The following is an 18,886-nucleotide window of genomic DNA, read 5'->3' as shown; positions in this document are numbered from 1 at the left end:
AGCCATATGCAGAAAACTGAAACTGGACCCTTTCCTTACACGTTATACAAAAATAAACTCAAGATGAATTAAAGACTTAAATGTAAAACCCAAAACCATAAAAACCTAGAAGAAAATCTAGGCAATGCCATTCAGGACATAGGCATGGGCAAACACTTCATGACAAAAACACCAAAAGCAATTGCAACAAAAGCCAAAATTGACAAATGGGATCTATTAAAGTAAAGAGCTTCTGAACAGCAAAAGAAACTATCATCAGAGTGAACAGGCAACCTACAGAATGGGAGAAAATCTTTGCAATCTACCCATCTGACAAAGGTCTAATACCCAGAATCTACAAGGAACTAAATCAAATTTACAAGAAAAAAACAACCCCATCAAAAAGTTGGCAAAGGATATGAACAGACACTTCTCAAAAGAAGACATTTACATGGCCAACAAACTTGTGAAAAAAAGCTCAACATCACTGATCATCAGAGAAATGCAAATCAAAACCATGATGAGATACCATCTCACACCAGTCAGAATGGTGATGATTAAAAAGTTAGAAAACAATAGATGCTGATATCTATTGTGGAGAAATAGGAACACTCTTACACTGTTAGTGGGAATGCAAATTAGTTCAACCATTGGGGAAGACAGTATGGAGTATTCCTCAAGGATCCAGAACCAGAAATACCATTTGACCCAGCAATCCCATCACTGGGTATATACTCAAAGGAATATAAATCATTTTACTATGAAGAGACATGCATACGTATGTTTATTGCAGCATTATTTATAATACAAAGACATGGAACCAACCCAAATGCCCATCAGTGATAGACTGGATAAAAAAAATGTGGTACATATACACCATGGAATACAATGCAGCCATACAAAGGAATGAGATCATGTCCTTTGCAGGGGTATGGATGAAGCTGGAAGCCATCATCCTCAGCAAACTAACACAGGAACAGAAAACCAAACACCGCATGTTCTCACTCATAAGTAGGAGTTGAACAATGAGAACACATGGACACAGACTGGGGAACAACACACACCAGGGCCTGTTGGTGGGGGATGGGGGGTGAGGGGAGAGATCTTAGAGGATGGGTCAATAGGTGCAGCAAACCACCATGGCACATGTATACCTATGTAACAAACCTGCACATTCTGCACATGTATCCTATCTTTTAGAAGAAATAAAGGACAACAAATTTTAAAAAATTAAAAAAAGAGTATCTTGAATGGCAATATCAGGCCTGGTTGAAATCTGCACCTGAACTTAGGCACATGTGGTGGCTGAGCTCTTCAAATGCGGCTAGTGCAACTGTGAAACTAAATTCTTAATTTTGTCTGATTTTAATCCATTTTAACTTAAAAATGGATACTCGGTTCAGTTACTGGAAGACATTTATATTTATTTGGAATAATTTGGGGATGTGAATCTGCTTGTTTATCTGTAAACTGTATGAACTATAAATGCATTCTTATTCTATTCATCTCTTGGAGTATTCTTCAGTGCCTCAGGCATTGTGCTCCCCACTAAGAGACCAGATAGAGCAGTTTCTACCCTTATGGAGCCTCCAGTAGGGCAGGGAAGATAGACCATAACAGAATGGCAACTGAGAGCTACAACAGGGAAGTCTGCGGATAAACGAGAACAGAGTAGGGGAGCCCCACGTGTGCAGGGAGAGCAGGAATTGCTGAGATCCTACTGAATTCAATTGAATGCACTAGGAAATCTTGTTGTTGTTGTTGTGGGGGTTGGTGGTGTGTGTGTGTGTGTTTCAGACAGGGTCTCACTCTGTTGTCTAGGCTGGAGTGCAGTGGTACAATTCTAGTTCACTGTAGTCCTGAACTTCTGAGCTTAAACAATCCTCCCACTTCAGACTCCTGAGTAGCTGGGACTACAGATATGTGCCACCACACTCGGCTATGTTTTTTTTATTTTTATAAAGACGGGGTCTCACTATGTTTTCCAGGCTGTCCTTGAACTCCTGGACTCAGGAGTTTCTCCAACCTTGGCCTGCAAAGCTGCTAGGATTACAGGGGTGAGCCACTGCATCCCACCTCGGAAATCTTGATTTTTGTTCTACCAAAAGAATTCCCGGCTCTAAATATTTACCAGATAACATAAGCCCAGCTCATTCATGAACATCAACCAACATCTGATCTGAAAATAAGACTGTTCATTTTTAATACAATTTTTTCCTTAACTGCGAGCTCATCTTCAGACTTCTCTGTGTCACGTTACTTCGGTGCCTTAAAATCAACAAGGCAGATGGTCAGTAATTCCACACAAAAGGAGTATCTATACATGACTTTTCAAGCTGGAGTCCTTATTTGCTTCTAGTAACCCTTCCCAAATAGTGGGGAGAGATTAAATATGTAGATCAATTTTCCTCTATGTCATAAGACACCCTGGACACAGTGTTACTTGGCCAATTGCGCCTATAGTTCCATTTAAAGGAGTCATTTATCAACGTAAAAACGTTATAGTACCTTTTGAATAGTTTTGTGATCCTTTTCTGCCATCTCTTTCATACTTATAAGTTCATCTTCTGTAAACAAAAGGAGAGAGAGGCCAACCATGAAATTACATGCTTATGCCCCTGTATTTAAACGGCCTGCTTCAGGGCAGGCTGTGGGGCACTAGCAGGCATGGTGGACACAAGGCCTAGCAGGACTGTGACCTTCACAACTGCCCTTGACATTCACAGCCTTCTTCCTGCTGTTCAGATGGCTGGTCAGATAGGGATTAAGAAGTAAGTTCAAGATCCAAGTGTGGCTGAGGGCTGAAAGCTTTTCATCAATACTAGCGATGGACATTTTTGCTGTTAGTCACAGCCAATGCAAAGAGCTTTAGCAGGTGGCAGTTTATGACTTAATAAGAACGACCCAATACTAAAAAGCCTCACTATGCCACAGCAGAAGAGAACAAGACTATACTGACATGGTAGAATTTTACATCCAAGGGATAATATTAATATAATATATCTCATTTTATTGATATTTTGCTATAATTCATTTTATTGTCTGCTCATTGCTTTGAATAAGCAGATTAAGGACAACATCATGTAATTAACATAATCACACGGATCACAGTTAAATGAAAAAATACATTAAAGCAATCTCACTTTGGTGATTACTTTTTTCCCTTTTCCATATGTTCTAACAACTTCAGTGATTTAAACACAACTTTCACCAATGTGTGTGGTATGAAAGAAAAGGGGTATAAAGTATACAAACGAAATTGTATATTTAAACTTTGTACCAAAAATTGAAGTAACTACTAAGTAGGAGCATATTTTCCTGAAGGGCTAACTCTGTTTTCCCCACAAAGCATATCCCTATGTATACTCTAAAGTATTTAAATGTTATCAAGTTCAGATAATCAGTTAAGCATCTGAAACAAATCAGCAAAAGTTTCTATCTGGTTATAATATTTCTAAGTGAAATGGAGCATTGATTAGCAAATTTTTGCAAAGGCCAATGTCTGTCTTGAAACAACATCCTGAGTTAACATGACATGGCTCAGGGATACAACTACAAACACATCCTCTGTCCCATGTAAGAAATGCTGTCTTCAATAAAAAGCAAAGATGGCTATGAAATTGATCTTTTAAATGTAAATAACCAAACACATGTATGTTTGGAAAAGACAAACATAGTTATGAGCTTTACAAAGTGACCAATATATAGATTTTTCTCAAAGGTGATTTCAAAATGTTACCTAATCCTGAATTTTCTTTTAGATTGATCTGGATTTCTTCTTCAAGCTCTGAAATGATCTGAAGCAGCCTCTCATTTTCCACTTTGTACTCCAAATTTTCCTTTTCTATGTTTGATTTTGGAGAGCTGGTTTCCTTGGGAAAAGATTCCTAAAAGATGGAGAATGCCATATTTCTAAGCAGGGAGCCAAGGATTTAAATATGCAAGACAAGGACAATACAGATACAGAAAAGCTATCATATAATTTTCTGAATTCTATTACACACTTATAATAAGAATAGTAAAAAGGAAGGAGCCTAAATAGAGCTTGCTGGAAGAAAGGCTCCAGTACATTCTGTACAAAGACCTCAACACATGGGGACATTTTATTGACAGGAATAATGCATATCATACTGTTTGTGTGCCCTCATCATTCAGGTCAATTCATTATGGAGGCTGTGTCCGGGGAGGCAGCTGGGGCCCCTCCACCCACACTTCCCTCTGTGTGTGTCTGAAGTGCTGTCCGCCTGTAACTAGGCAGGCTGGGGGGACCAGGACGGGCAGCGCCAGGGGGTGGCAGAGTGCATGGCTAAGGAGGGGGGCTTGTTGCCTTTGTGGCATTTCCCAGTGTCAGTGCTGCCAGTGTCATGAGGAGCACATCACATGTCAAAGTGGTGACGTTTTCAGGCTGGGAGCCGCATGGAGTCCATCAGGCACACGGATATCCACACAGTTGGTTTTCTGCTTGGTGGAGGAGCCACCCAGAGGCAATTCATATTCTGAACATTAACATGGCTTTGCATGCTTGTCACACGGGGTCTGTGCAGGCGTTTAATGCTATTGAAGACTTCGGTTTAAATCTCTATGCAAACAGTGATTACCTTGTAAGAAGGTTTCAGGATAACTTACAACAAAAGACTTTAAAGTTATAGTTTTAGTAAAGCAAACTCATTTACATTTTTATTATGTGCGTCTTTTGTTTAAATCTTGCCATGTCCATTATGGGAGAGCTTTTTCTTACGCAATAGACGCGCTTATTGGGGCAGCTTCTTTTTTTTTTTTTTTTTGCCTTCTTCTTCTTGTCTGTTTCAAAGCCATTGAAAACATCTGAATATACTCCCTTATGGTTGTCTAGATTTTACTGTCACACATTAAAAAAAAAAATTAAGATGTAATGGATTGAGGAAGTTGGTGCAGAACTTTACACTTTATTGTGGTACAATAATAAACAGATTATGCAATCTCAAAATATTAGTCATTATGTTATTATCCCAAAGGAGATAGAAGATTCTACATGCCTTGTTAAAATTACTACAGACATTAAAATACTTTTGAACTTAAGGTCATCGCAGGTGAATTATAACTTATTCTTTTTTACAGTAATTCCATGATTGCAGTAAATAAAAATAAAATCTTCCCTCAAAAACAAAATCATTTCTCTCGACTGATTTCCCTTTGGAACTACACTTTCATTTAGTTTAAGGATATGTGGAAGTAAATTACTTAAATATTTTCTCCTGTAACAGTTTGAAAGAAAAAGAAGTGATTTAAATTTTTTTGTAGTACATTAATAAGTCCTTTAAAACAAGCGACTTACTAATGAAATTACGTATGGTATGTATGTGTGTGTGTAAGAGTTAGTAATATTTAAATTATGTTGTTAAATTTTGCACTAAGCTCAATTACCAAATCTTCATGACTTTGATTCACCGTTTCATTTAAATTATTTGAGCCCAATTCATTCTTAAGTAACGAGAACTAACAAACCTAGTAAGTAGTTAATAAACAACACTGAATCCCAGTCATTAATTTCTTGTCCCACATTGTTCAGTTTGAGACCATCACAGAATGCATTTATAGACTAAAAGTTTTTTTTTTTTTTTTTTTTTTTTTTTTTTTTAAGAAAGAAAGAAACAAACAATACTGGCCTTAATAGGCTTAAGCATACTTTTCCTAACAGTGGCAGAATATGAACATCCACAGAGGATTACACGAGCACCCGATTCTCATAAACTAAAGAAGAACTATTTGAATTCATCAGATGAAGTGTAAAATTTACAAATGGTAGCAGCTAATACCTAACTATGGGTTCTAAGAATCTCTTTGTATGAAAGCAAGGAAAACACATTAAATCTGGGGGTTTGTCCTCCACATATCAATCCACAACCCCTGTTCTTCTGAGGTTAACCCTTAGCTCTGTCCCCACCATCTGTCAGCTGCGGGAACTGCAAGTAATTAACTATTCAGTTGCCCACAGCAATGAGGACACTCATTAGCAAAATGAACAAAGGGATCGTTCTGAGCTGCTACGGTCCTCTGTTACACTCTGAGTGGCAGGTTTTGTGGTGGTGTTCCTTCTGCCATCTGCCCACACTGCTAGTTTGTGCTTGCTTAAACCACGAGACTTTAAAAAAATAAACTGCATTAATAAAACGAGGTTAAGAAGGACGGACGGAGATCATTAAAAGGCGGTTAACTGGATGTAGCCGTTTAAACCACACTATACTCTGAGAGAGATTGTGTGTAATCCTTGATCATTCTGGAATTTCAAAATTGTAAAGTAACTTGCCAATCTCAAGTTTTTATTTCATATTATGAAAACTAGGACTTCAGGCGGTAGCATATATGCTATATCTTTTGTGAATATTCACAAGATGCATACAATTACAAACTGAATCCCAAATTGAATCTTGAAAGAATCATTTTTGAAAACAGGTGTACTTGGGAGCTTTGCTCCTCAAATGCGGTCCATGGACCAGGAGCCTCAGCATCACCTGGGAACTGATTGGCAATGCAGCCCCTCAGGCCCAACCCAGGGCTACTGTGTCAGAGTCTGCATCTAACAACACCTGCAGGTGATGCGTGTGAGTGGTAAAGTCTGAGAAGTCCTGGTTCAAAGCACTTTCTGTGCCTTCTCAGCAGTTTCCCTTCCATGGGCTCCATTGAATTGGACATCTCAATTTTCTGGGGAGGAGTAGAGTTCTGATGCAAGCCCATGCCTCATGACAGTCACAGAGAAGAGCAGGTGCTTTCCCAATGAGTGACAACCAGGAAAGTGGCACTCTGGGCAGTGCAACCCTGCAGAGCTGCCACTCTTGAATGACAGCTCTGTTTCAGAGCTGTCAGCAACAAGCAGATATGCTCAGCAATGGAAGGTAGGTGGGTGATGGTTGCGGGGCTCATCAGTGTTGGGATAAGAAAGAAAAATGAAAAGTCTATTCAAAATGCCAGCTCCAACTGAAATTAAAACACATGCACAGGCGCGCGCGCGCACACACACACACACACACACACAATCACAGAGACATAAAGGCTAACCTCCTTTATAAATTCTCAAGAGGATTAGCCAACGGACAGCATGGAAACCTGATGACTACAATGGCATACAGCTGAGTCACATTGCTTTCCCACTGAATAAAACCTGAACATTTCATCCCTTGAATGAAGTTGCTCTTGGGGAAGTTCAACATTCAGGATGTTCCCATCTGGAGATGAGAAATATTACAACTACTTATTAACTATAAAGCTATTGAAGTAATTTGATAATCAGTAAGAGTAAACTAGGTAACTGCAGAATTAAAGCTTGTTTATTTCGCTTTTTTTTCAACTTACTTCCACTGCTACTTTGAAATTTTAATTGTTTTCCAAATTTAGTGTTCCCAATCTAATTCGAGACTTGGTGTCCCAAGGGTTTTTTAAATACCACTAGAGGGGCAGTTGAATCAGATGAAATTTCAAATAAAAAAGATCATCTAGAACTTAAGTGGCATGAAGTTTTAGGAAAGTTTGTTCTTAGAGAATGTAGGAAAAAAATGTGTTTCGTTTTATTTGATATAAGCCATGATCTGCCTTTGTGGAATTTGCGTCTGTGTTCTTGAAATGGTGACATGTATGTTTTCCATCACCCTCAGTCAAGAGGGGAGAGCAGAGCCCTGTGCTTTGTTGGGGTCTCCAGGAGAAATCCATATACCCTGTTAATAAGGATCACTTCACCTTCCTCAAATCTTAAAGTGTTTACAGAAATTATAATGTGCTCTTTGGGGGTTAATTACAATGGAATAACCAGGGTATTCTGGATGCCACTGAAAGCCAGAGAACAGCCTGCTTACACATGAGCCTGTGTGGTTCCCACCTGCTATCCTCTTCACAAAGCTACAGCCCATCCTCACGGTTTCCCCAGAATGTCCAGCCAGGCCAGGTGACTAGCTGAAGAGAAAAGTTAGACGTGTAAACATTTCAAGAGTGTGGGGAGCTGTCTTACCCAATTGGGGTGTTCTCAACAGTCCAGAAGTCTGTTTGGTACATTTTATGGAACATAAACTGATGGCTATAAGGATTTGTGCATTTCCTTATAATACCTGAATTGACATACGAATATTTCTTCAAAGAACTCGAAGCAATTTACATTCAACACAGCAGGTGTTGTTATCATAACTCTCTACTTTAGCCAGGCGGGTATCATGTTGCATTTCACAAATGGAAATAAATGGATCAAAATTGTCTTGCCACATCTACACTGGATGTCTTTGGCCAAGGCAGGATTAAAAGAGAACTATTATAGTTTTAATCATTTCTATTAAACTGTTTTCTCCAAAAGCAAAGGTAAAGGTAAGTGTAAACCCAAGAAAAGGTTTTCAAAAGCAAATGCAAAATTGAATGTGCTTCCTAGTCCAAGACATATAAAAAAAAATATTCAATTTTATTCGATCTATGCTATTGACACAATACCGTATTGCTTAGAAAGTGTTCAACTTTTTTCTAGATATTTTTCTGGATACAAAGATTTCTAATTAACAAAACAAACACTTAAACAAAGCAAACATTTAAACCAGTTTAAATACGAACCTTCAGAATGGTTTGTGTTTGATTCATTATCTCTTATAAGCTTGAAGTTTTAATTAAGAGTACTAGTGAGGGATTCAGATAAACCATAGACTGTACTCAAAGGCATGAGCAACCCACAAGTGTTTCTAATGTTAACATTTTGACATATAACTTTTCAGATTTTCCTGTATGCATGTGTCAATATTTCTAAGTGTATTAATCTATTAATAATTATTAATGTATTATATCACATTGTAATATATTATAACAATCTATACATTTTCTATAGGCATATGCATATTATATATTCACTACAACCTTTAATTCTTACTGTAGAGAATAGAGCTCCCCCTCTGTAAGTGGACTTTAGATTCAGGTGAACCTTTGTTCATGTACCATCTTTACCATCTACTACCTGTGTGCCCGTGAGGAAGTTACTTAACCACCCCGTCTCTGCTTCTTCATCTGCAAACTGAACTGTGAGAATGACAAGAGATGCCATCGATGAAGTATCTGATACCTGCTATTGATATTCAATAGATTTTTATTCCTCCTAGGTCCCAGTATCTGTTAGCCTTTCCAACTCAAACAATCAGCTTCTTGCTCTTATAACTTAGTAATAAAATCCTCTCCAGCTCTGGACTGTGGTTGGGCCTGAGACAGCTGGTGGCTCAGAGCAGAGATGAGATGACAACGAATTCGTTCTCAGGATCCACACTTTCCAAAGGCCTTAAACTTCCTCCTTGACAGGAGTTTAGGTTCTTCTTTCTGCCTTCTCACTCATTCCATTTTTGTTCCCTTCAGTAGGTTGTCTAACCAGCAAAGCAGCTCCTGGTTCCCACTGCAACAGGAAAACTGAGGGGAAAATCCTCTGAGATTTTCTTCTTGATATTTTATTAAAATGTCATTCTTTTCCAAGTTGGCTTCTTGGAACCTCTGACTTGGAAAGATTAACTTCGTGTCTTTCAAACTACCTTGATTGCAAAAAAAGGGTGGGAGTCTTCAGTTACAACAAAAATCCACTCCCATACTCTTCTAGAGTAGGACTTTTTTTTGCAGTGGGATGTAAGTTATTTTATTCCCATTTAAATAAAATATACGGAACCATTATATTGCTCCTATTCATATTGCAATGGGTTTTCTCGAATAGGTCATTGAGCAGAAAAGAGTTAGACTGGCTTATATTATGGGGAGATGCCCAAAATGCATCAGTTGGATTTTAGTTTATCATTAAATCAAGGTTTTAACTATTTATGACTGTCTTTACAAATATTAAAATTAATTATTCCTTGCCTTGAAACTTACCATTTTGTGAAATCCAAAATCTTCATATTGGTCTAGCTGTTCTTTTAATTCTTTAATAACTTCTTCTTTCTCTTTCAGTTTTCTTAACAAAATATTTATTTTGACACTACTCGCATCTTGCAAATTAATGTTCTCCTCTTCTACCTCAAAAAATTGCTGGGTACAAAAAAAAAGCAGCATTAAAATTAATTAGACACTCAGCATTAAAAATTAGACACCACCAGAAAACATTTCATCTTTTAAGCTGCTGTTTTGTGAGGTTATTTTTGTAACCTGCATACAATTTTAATACGAAAATTTATTTATATTGAAATATATGCTTAAAAATTATTATGCACTATGTAGCACAGTGTTATCCTATAAAACACAAAGCATGATCAGTTACTCTAACTGTATCAGCCATGTAAACTACAATAGCAAAGAGCGAGATGGAAGAATAGGAGAACTTCCACTCAACAAGAATTTGGCAGCCATTCATGGACAAAAGTGCCCTTGAGGGAGATTTGGGACCTGGATAGAAGACTGCAAAACTCTGGTGGAGCCCAAGACTGAGGAGGGCTGTTTTGAGTGGCAGGCTGCACCTAGGTGGCAGGCTCACTGACCATGATCCCAGCTACAAACCCAGAAATGGCTTCATCCCCCTGCGGACTTGGTCCTGCCACTAGAACCATCTGCCAAGAAATCCAGGAGGAATCACGTTCACCTGTGCCTCTGGTGACACGCCCACAGGCCTCAGTCTCAGCTGTGGACCCTGAATCAGCTCTGTAACTCAACCAAACCCACTTTCAGCTGCAGTTTGAGACCGGTTCTGCCTGCCCAGGCACCTGCTGGGAGTCATGCCTATTTGTGCCCTTGGAAGCTGGTCGGCTGACCTCAGTCTCACAGCAGATCTTGAAATAGCCCTTTAACTTGGCCCCAGCTCTCTCAGCTGCAGTCTGAGAGCAGTCTTGCCCACCCAGGGGCTTGATGAAAGCTATGCCTTTCTGTGCCCTAAAGGCAGGCCCACTGATCTTGATTCCACTGCAGATCTTGGGGTGGGACCTACACCTAGTTCTGTCCCTTCCTAGCCTTGGTCCAGAAGCAGTCCTGTCCACCCAGAGATCTACCAGGAAACATGCCCATCAATGCCTCTGGAGGCAGACTGCTGACCTCAGTCTGATGGAGAAGCCTGAAGTAGCCCTGTGACCCAGCTCCAGCCCACTCAGCCATGATCCAAGAGCAGTCCTGCTTGCCCAGGAGCCTAGTAGGAGGCACACCTGTCTGTGTCTCTGGAGGTATGTCTGCAGACCCCAGTCTCAGTGTAAGCCATGAAGCAGCCCTGTAATTCCATTCAAGCCCCTGTCAGCCATGGTCCATGGCCAATTCTTGCCCAGGGACCAACTCAGTAACCCAGCAGGAACACTCCAAGGGACCTGAAGGAATACAACACTTATCTGCGCCTGGTAACAGGCCCACCATCTGCAAACCCAACTGTGAAACCTGAAGCATATTCTTTACCCAGCACCAACTCTACAGACCAAGGTCCTGGAAGCAGTTTATTCTTTCCAGGGGCCAGACAGGATGCAAGCCTGTTCAAGCCCCTAGTAATAGGCCCACTAACATGGACCCCATTGCAGACCCAGCAGCAGCCACGTAACTCGGCTGCAGCCCTACTCAGCTGCAATCCTGGAGGCAATCCTGGAGGCTAATCTAAAGAAGAAAATATTCACCTTGCAAAACCAGTCTGTAATGACTGAAGGAAGTGTTTGCTCATTCAAATGCACAAACACCAACATAAGGCTATACAGGTCGTGAAGAATCAGGCTCAAGAAAACGAATACAGTTCCAGTAACTGACTCCAAAAAAATGGAGATCTGCAAATCGTCTGACAAATAATTCAAAATATTATCTTTAAGAAGCTCAATGAGATGCAAGAGAACACAGATACACAGTTGAACAAAACAAGAAAAACAATGCATTAACAAAATTAGAAGTTTCATAAAGCAATAGTAAACGCCAGGCATGGTGGCTCGTGTCTATAATCCCAGCTACTTGGGAGGCTGAAGCAGGTGGATCACTCGAGGCCAGGAGTTTGGGACCAGCCTGAGTAACATAACAAGACATCCTTCTCTACAATTTTTTTAAAAGAAAAGATTAAAAAATGGGCCAAGGACCTAAATAAACATTTTTCCAAAGATGATATACAAATCTCTAACAGGTACATGAAATATCACCAATCATCAGGAAAATGCAAATCAAAACTACAATGAGAAATTACCTCATTATGATAAGAATGAGCTATTAGAATGAGTCTTTTCAAAAAGATAAGAGATAACAAGTATTGGCAAGGGTATGGAGAAAAGGCAGTCCTTGTGCACTGTTGATGGGAATGTAAAGTGGTACAGCCATTATGGAAAATAGTATGGAGGTTCTTCAGAAAACTAAAAGCTGCCATATGATCCAGCTATCCTACTTCTGGGTATATATTCGAAGGAAATAAAATCATGCTCTTGAAGATATTTGCATTCCTATGTTCATTACAGCATTATTTACAATAGCCAAGATACAGAAACAACCTAAATATCTATCAACAGATGAATGAATGAAGAAAATGTTACACACACACACACACACACACACACACTCTCTCTCTCTCTCTCTCTCACACACTCACACACACAATGGAATATTTACAATGGTAGTATGTATAATGTATATATTAATACAATATTTTTCAGCCATAAAAAAGAAGGATATCTTGCCATTTGGGACAACATGGACGAACCTGGAAGACATTATGCTAAGTGAAATAAGCCAGACATAAAAGGTAAATACTGTATTTGCAGGTGCTTTCCCAATGAGTGACAACCAGGAAAGTGGCACTCCGGGCAGTGCAACCCTGCAGAGCTGCCACTCTTGAATGACTGCCTGCTGTTCAAGGAAAATGTTTTTGGAATATCAATTGTCTCATTAACTTTCTAAAATAAAATTTCTATATTTTGGTGCCATCATTCTCATTAAGGTCCAGCTGTTAGTTTGCAACATTTAAACTAGGGAATAATTACTCTGTGAACATTTAGATTGACTATGACAATATTGGGTGGGAAGCAAGTCAATTGTTTACTTCAAAGGTGATATATTAACCTTTGTAGATAATGAAGGTTATTATAATGGAGATATTAACTTTTATCATTTAGTTAAGAAGGTGTTAGTATCAACTTTCTTCACTGTAAAGTTAATTAGTAAGTATTATACTAATTAATACATGTTATGGTCCTTAATACGTATTTATTCCCAGTTAAAGTATTAATATGCATTTGTAGGGAGATATTTTAGTACTTCCATAGGATAAACCTTTTCCTGAAATAAATGCATTAGTTATTTACTTATTTACTTATGACGGTGAGCTCATGGATTCCTATTTTACTCAAATGGTTATAATTCATAATTATCATTGTTTATTTTGATGCATGAATTTTCCCAGATTGGCCAAGTGGAATGAAGGAAGCCCCTACCAGCTGACTCCTGTGTTCTGACACACCTTCATAATTTTTTGAGCATTTCCTTGCTTTAGTTTTGACAAAATATTGCAGGCCTTTCTTTCATTTTCCCTGTCACTGCCCTGGAGTTGGCTACTCCTCCGAAAAGCCCTGGTTTCTTTGAGTGTAGAACATCATTTAAATCTAAAAGCTGAATTCTAGGTGTACTCATTGCTATAGGAATGTCACTTCCTCTAGGCGCTCTCCATAGACAGAACTAGGATATACATAAATGTATCTACACACTTACACATACACATTCACATATATCTATATAGTCACATATATGTATCTGTGATGATTAATTTTATGCATCAACTTGGCTAGGCCATGGTACTCTTTTTCAAATGTTAGATGTTGCTGGCATTTTTAGATGAGATAAATATTAAAATCAGTAGCTCTGAGTAAAGCAGATTAACCTTCAGACTTCTATCATGTAGACGGAGCTCATCCAATAGGTTGAAAGCCTTCTCAGAAAAAGACTGAGATTCTCTGAGGAAGAGGGAATTCTCCTAGAGGACTGCATTCGGACTCAAGCTGTAACATCAAGCCTTTTCCTGGGTCTCCAGCCTGCTGGCCTGCCTTGCAAATTTCAAACTTGCCAGCCCCCATAATTACATGAACCAATTTCTCAAAATCTCTTTTATCACCTCTCCTTCACCCTCTCTTCTCTTTCCCTGTTTTCTCCCCATCTCCCCCAAATATTCATTGTCCTTCAAGGGTCAGCATAGGAATCACCTTTTCCTAAAAGTCTTCCTTAACTATTCACCCAAACTGCCAGAGAGTTTGTACTCACTGGGTACAAACCTCCAATGGGACTGTAAATGCTAAGTTTGTTATCTCTCTTGACCACTAGATTATACACAATGGGTACAAGGACTGGCTCTGGGCCTCTGCTGGAAAATCAGACAATGGATGGATGAAATGAATCAAAACGTGAGTGAAAGAACAGTTAAAGACCTTGACATTATGGATTGCCTTTATTGTAGGAAATTTCCACTAGGAATTCATGATCTATTTCCAGTACCATGGTGTAGGTCAAGTTATCTTGACACTCTTCTTGATCACATTCAACCCTTTATTCAACAAAATTTGTCAAAAACCTATTATGTGCCACGCAGTCTGCTAGGAGAATACAAAGATGAGCAAGACTTGGTCCCTGCTCTACAGGAACAGTCTAGTGGACAGATCAACATGTACTGGGTAAATGTGATACAATTCGCTGCAGCTATTAGTCAGCAGAGAAAGAGCAAAGGGGGACATTATGCAAAAATTCCAGGGAGATGGTTAATAACTTGAGGTGAGTTGAGAGAAGCAGGTGACGGCCCAGTATTGTAGGAGGGTAAAGTTTTAGCTAAGAAGTGGAAACAGATAAAAGTGAAGACATGAAAGGACCTTCTAAGCCATGCTAAGGCACTTAAACTTCATCCTAAAGGCATGGAGGAAACACTGAAGGATTTAAACAGGGCAGGATGTGGTCAGACTTGTGTTTTGAACGACCACCCAGATGCCTGGGCAGACGATGGACTTAATGAAGACCAAAAGGCATAAGAAGGCACTAGCCACAGGCCAGTGAGCAATGCTGACTACCTAAACTGGCTCAGAGGCAAAATAACAAGACATGAATTTAGGAGACAAAAAACTGGCAGGACAGCCAGCCATGTGGCTCACGCCTATAATCTCAGCGATTTGGGAGGCTGAGGTGGGACAGTTGTTTGAGCCTGGGAGGCAGAGGTTGTAGTAAGCAGAGATGGTGCCACCGCACTCCAGTCTGGGTGACAGAGCAAGACCCTGTTTCAAACACAACAACAACAAACACCCAAACAACCAAACAACAACAAAAATCTGGTAGGATTTGATGGCTCACTAAATATGAAGGACAAATTGGTTATCTAGTGCTGCATAAAAGTTTTACCCCAAATGTAGTGGCTTAAAACACACACGTTTGGACAGGCACAGTGCCTCACACCTATAATCCCAGCACTTTGAGAGGCTGAAGTGGTAGGATCACTTGAGGCCAGGAGTTTGAGACTAGCCTGGGCAATATAGTAGGACCCCGTCACTAATGAAAAAGAAAAAAAAATTAAATTAAAATACACACACACACACACACACACACACACACTATCTCATAGTTTCTATTGGTCAGGAATTCAGGTAGATCCTGTTTAGGGTCTCCCAAGGCTGCAATTAAGGTGGTGTTCAGGGCTGTGGTCTCATCTGAAGCACAACTGTGAAAGGATCTGTTTCCAAGCTCACTCAGGTTGTAGAAAAATCCACTTTTTTTTCAGCTATAGGACTGGAGGCTTCAGTTTCTTGCTGTCAGCCAGAGGCTACACTCAGTTCTTTGCCACATGGGTTTCCTCTCACGTAGCCTCTCACATTAGCCAACAGAGAGAGAGACTCTAGCAAGACAGATGCTATAAAGATAATCACATACAACTCTTTATCTTTGCTGTATTCGATTGACCAAAAGAAAAGTTAAATAAATTTAGAAACTTGTTCATAGCTGAAAAAAAAAGTACAGGTACTTGTGTCCTTAACTGGTCTCCAGAGGGCAGCAGAGAGTCATTTATACTTGTCAATCTACAAAAAGTGTATACAACACTTTGTTTTATTTTCAACTTTCCTCTGTTCTTCCTTATGACTAAGCCTTAACAAACTGGGTGGCCAGGATTTGGAAGGCTGTCTGAGGTCATGGATCAAAGTGATGCCAACAAGCCAAAGCAAAGATTCCAATAATGACTTTAATTTAATATAAACAATTTTTTCATAAGTCAACTAACCATAATTAAGCATATTTAACACATATTTATGAAAAACTGATGAATATGAAGAATTTAATGCTTCCATGGCGTTCTACTCCTAGAAGTATAAAGTGTATGGACAAAGAGTAATATTCATTATTTAGCTATATTTTTGACCATGTGATGTATATTAGGAAAAGACCAATGTCCCAGAAATTGTGGAAGACACAAAGAACTATAAAAGCATGTGGTTTTTGTTTGTTTGTTTTGAGACAGGGTCTTGCTCTATCAACCAGGCTGAAGCGCAGTGGCATGATCACGGCTCACTGCAGCCTCAACTTCCTGAGTTCAAGTGATCCTCCCACCTCAGCCTTCCGAGTAGCTGGGACCACAGGCGCATGTCCCCCATGCCCAGCTAATCTTTTTGTATGCTTTGTAGAGGCAGGGTCTCACTATGTTGCCCAGGCTGGTCTCAAACTCCTGAGTTCAAGCGATCTGCCTGCCTTGGCCCCCCACAGTGCTAGGATTATAGGCATGAGTCACTACGCCTGGCCAAAAACATGTTTTTAAAAACCACGAAATTCTGACTTGTTCTCTCATTATAAACAAGAATAATACTGGATAAGATAGATTAAATGCATCTTTTTTTTCTTTCTTTTAGAGACAAGGTCATGCTATGTCACTCAGGTTGGAGTGTACTGGCACAATCATGGCTCACTCACATCAGACTCCTGGGTTCAAGCAGTCCTCCCACCTCAGCTTCCTCAGTAGCTAGGACTACAAGCATGTGCCACCATGCTGCCACAGGATCCTTGGGGTGTTGCTTTGCCAGCCAGAAACCTCTGTGGTCAGTGGCACTTTTGCCTGAGTTTTGCTCAGGCCTGCTAGGCTCATTCCACCCGCTTGACCTGGCAGGCTGTGCTCAGCTCATGCTACCAGCCTGGATCCCATGCCTGCCAAGGGCAAGCCAGGTGCACAGCGACAAGGGGTGCATGAGTGAGTGCAGGGTCCAGCCACTACACACAGCTAGGCATGCCAGCTGCAGCGGGATGGGCAGTTCCAGGTGCCGGCAAGGGTGCCAGCTCCCTGCAAGGCTGCAGCTGGACCAGGTATACCACCAGTGGCTTCCACTGCTGGCACTGGGGAACACAGTGGTGCCTGGAAGCTTGGAGACACCAGGAACTGCAGAGCCCCAAAGAGGGTGTCACAACACTGGCTCAGGGAGCTCCTAGGTCTCGGCTTCCCCAAGGGCTGCAGCTCTTCTCTCCTTCTTGTTGCCTGCAGTGTGGTGAGTGAGGGGTGTGTTTCAGCCCTGTTTGCCTTATAGCTTTTTCAGTCCCACCATTTGGTGGGTCCTGAGTTCTTGTCCCACATGCAGGAAGAATGAGATATGCGGACAATTGGAGGGTGAGTAATGCAAAGAGGTGCTTTATTCAGCAACAGTACAGCTCTCAGGAGATCTGAGGTGGGTAGCTCCTTTCTGCAAGCAGGTCATCCCGGCATCTGCTCAGCTCCCAGCTGAGAGGAGACCCACAGTGGGTAGCTCCTTTCTGCAGGCAGGTCATCCTGATATCTGTTCAGTTCTCAGCTGAGAGAAGACCCCACAGTGAATAACTCCTCTCTGCAGGCAGGTCATCCCGACCTCTGCCAGAGTCTGGTTGAGTCTAGGGTTTTTATGGGCTTCAGAGGGGAGGAAGTGCATGCTGATTAGTCAATGTGCAGCCACAGGCGGGCCTGAAAAAAGCACCATAAGTTCTCACTCCAGTCTGTGGAACTGGCAGCCTGGCCCCCAGGCTTCAGGCCGTCCCTGGCTTGAAGGTGGGGCTTCACTAGTGACACATCCCTTTCCACTCAGGAGCCTGTCACTTCCTGCTGCTGTTCATGGTGCCCAGGCTGTTCATGCCAAGGGACACCTGCAGGCCTGTGCTGTGCCACCCTCAGTGCCCCCATGGCCTCCCTCCTGTGCTCATTGGCACCCAAAGTCTGGAGGGCACCAAAGCAGCAGGGGCCTGGTGTGTCAGCACCATCCCAAGCACACACACACCTGGCCAGGTCATGACAGTGCCCAGGCTTGGCCACAACTTTGCTTCAAAATAAGAGTGGGTGCCAGGAATAAGGAAAGGCCAGGGAGCAGGAGCAGGTACTTCTGAGCCTGTGGGGGCAGGGGGGTTCCTGGGCCCTCAAGAGCACAGGGATCTGGGTCTGCAGCCATGGCTGGGCAGCTGCAGCTGCCTCTAGGAGCATGGAGCTCCCCCATCACCAACTCAGAAGGTGGGCACCATTCCTGCTTGTTCTTGGCTGCTGCCAGCTTAGTAGAGTGTACAACCCTGGCCATGTCTCCTCTGCTGCATCCAGCATCTTTGCAGCAGCTGCTCCAGACAAGGCACTGCTGAAATGATTACATGGTTTATGGATGAAAATGAAGTGACAAAATATGTATTCTCAATTGCATAACTGTTTACATAGAAAGCCCCAGAGAGTCTATAGAAAAATTATTAAAACAAACACAAGAATTTAGCAAGATGTTTGGTTACAAAATCAATATATATAAAACTGCTACATATAATACTCATTTTCCCTCCTTCCCTCTTTCTCTTTCTTCCTTCTGTCTTCTTCCATTAAATATTAATTAGGCCAGCACAGTGGCTCATGGTTGTAATCTTAGCACTCTGGAATGCTAAGGCAGGAGGATTACTTGAGGACAGGAGTTCAAGACCAGCCCAAATAACACAGCAAGATCCCATGTTTACTATATGTGTGTCTGTGTGTGTGTGTGTGTGTGTGTATATATATATA

At 40.9% G+C, this 18,886-nt stretch overlaps 1 protein-coding gene across 2 annotated transcripts in view; it reads right to left on the bottom strand.

Annotated features, from left to right (window-relative positions):
• Positions 1-18,886, bottom strand: part of CUNH10orf67 (chromosome unknown C10orf67 homolog) — a 139,460-nt gene that overhangs the window by 91,145 nt on the left and 29,429 nt on the right. For both annotated transcript variants that reach the window (XM_017867437.1, XM_017867438.1), the window contains 3 exons: positions 9,826-9,981; positions 3,719-3,866; positions 2,488-2,546 (listed from right to left, as the gene is read on the bottom strand). In XM_017867437.1, coding sequence (XP_017722926.1) covers positions 2,488-2,546; positions 3,719-3,866; positions 9,826-9,981 — 363 coding nt within the window. The remainder of the gene's footprint in view (positions 1-2,487; positions 2,547-3,718; positions 3,867-9,825; positions 9,982-18,886) is intronic.

This window comes from Rhinopithecus bieti, unplaced genomic scaffold, assembly GCF_001698545.2.
Source record: "Rhinopithecus bieti isolate Rb0 unplaced genomic scaffold, ASM169854v2 scaffold_3041, whole genome shotgun sequence".
NCBI classification, from domain to species: domain Eukaryota; kingdom Metazoa; phylum Chordata; class Mammalia; order Primates; family Cercopithecidae; genus Rhinopithecus; species Rhinopithecus bieti.
This window is presented reverse-complemented; position numbering and strand designations above follow the sequence as displayed.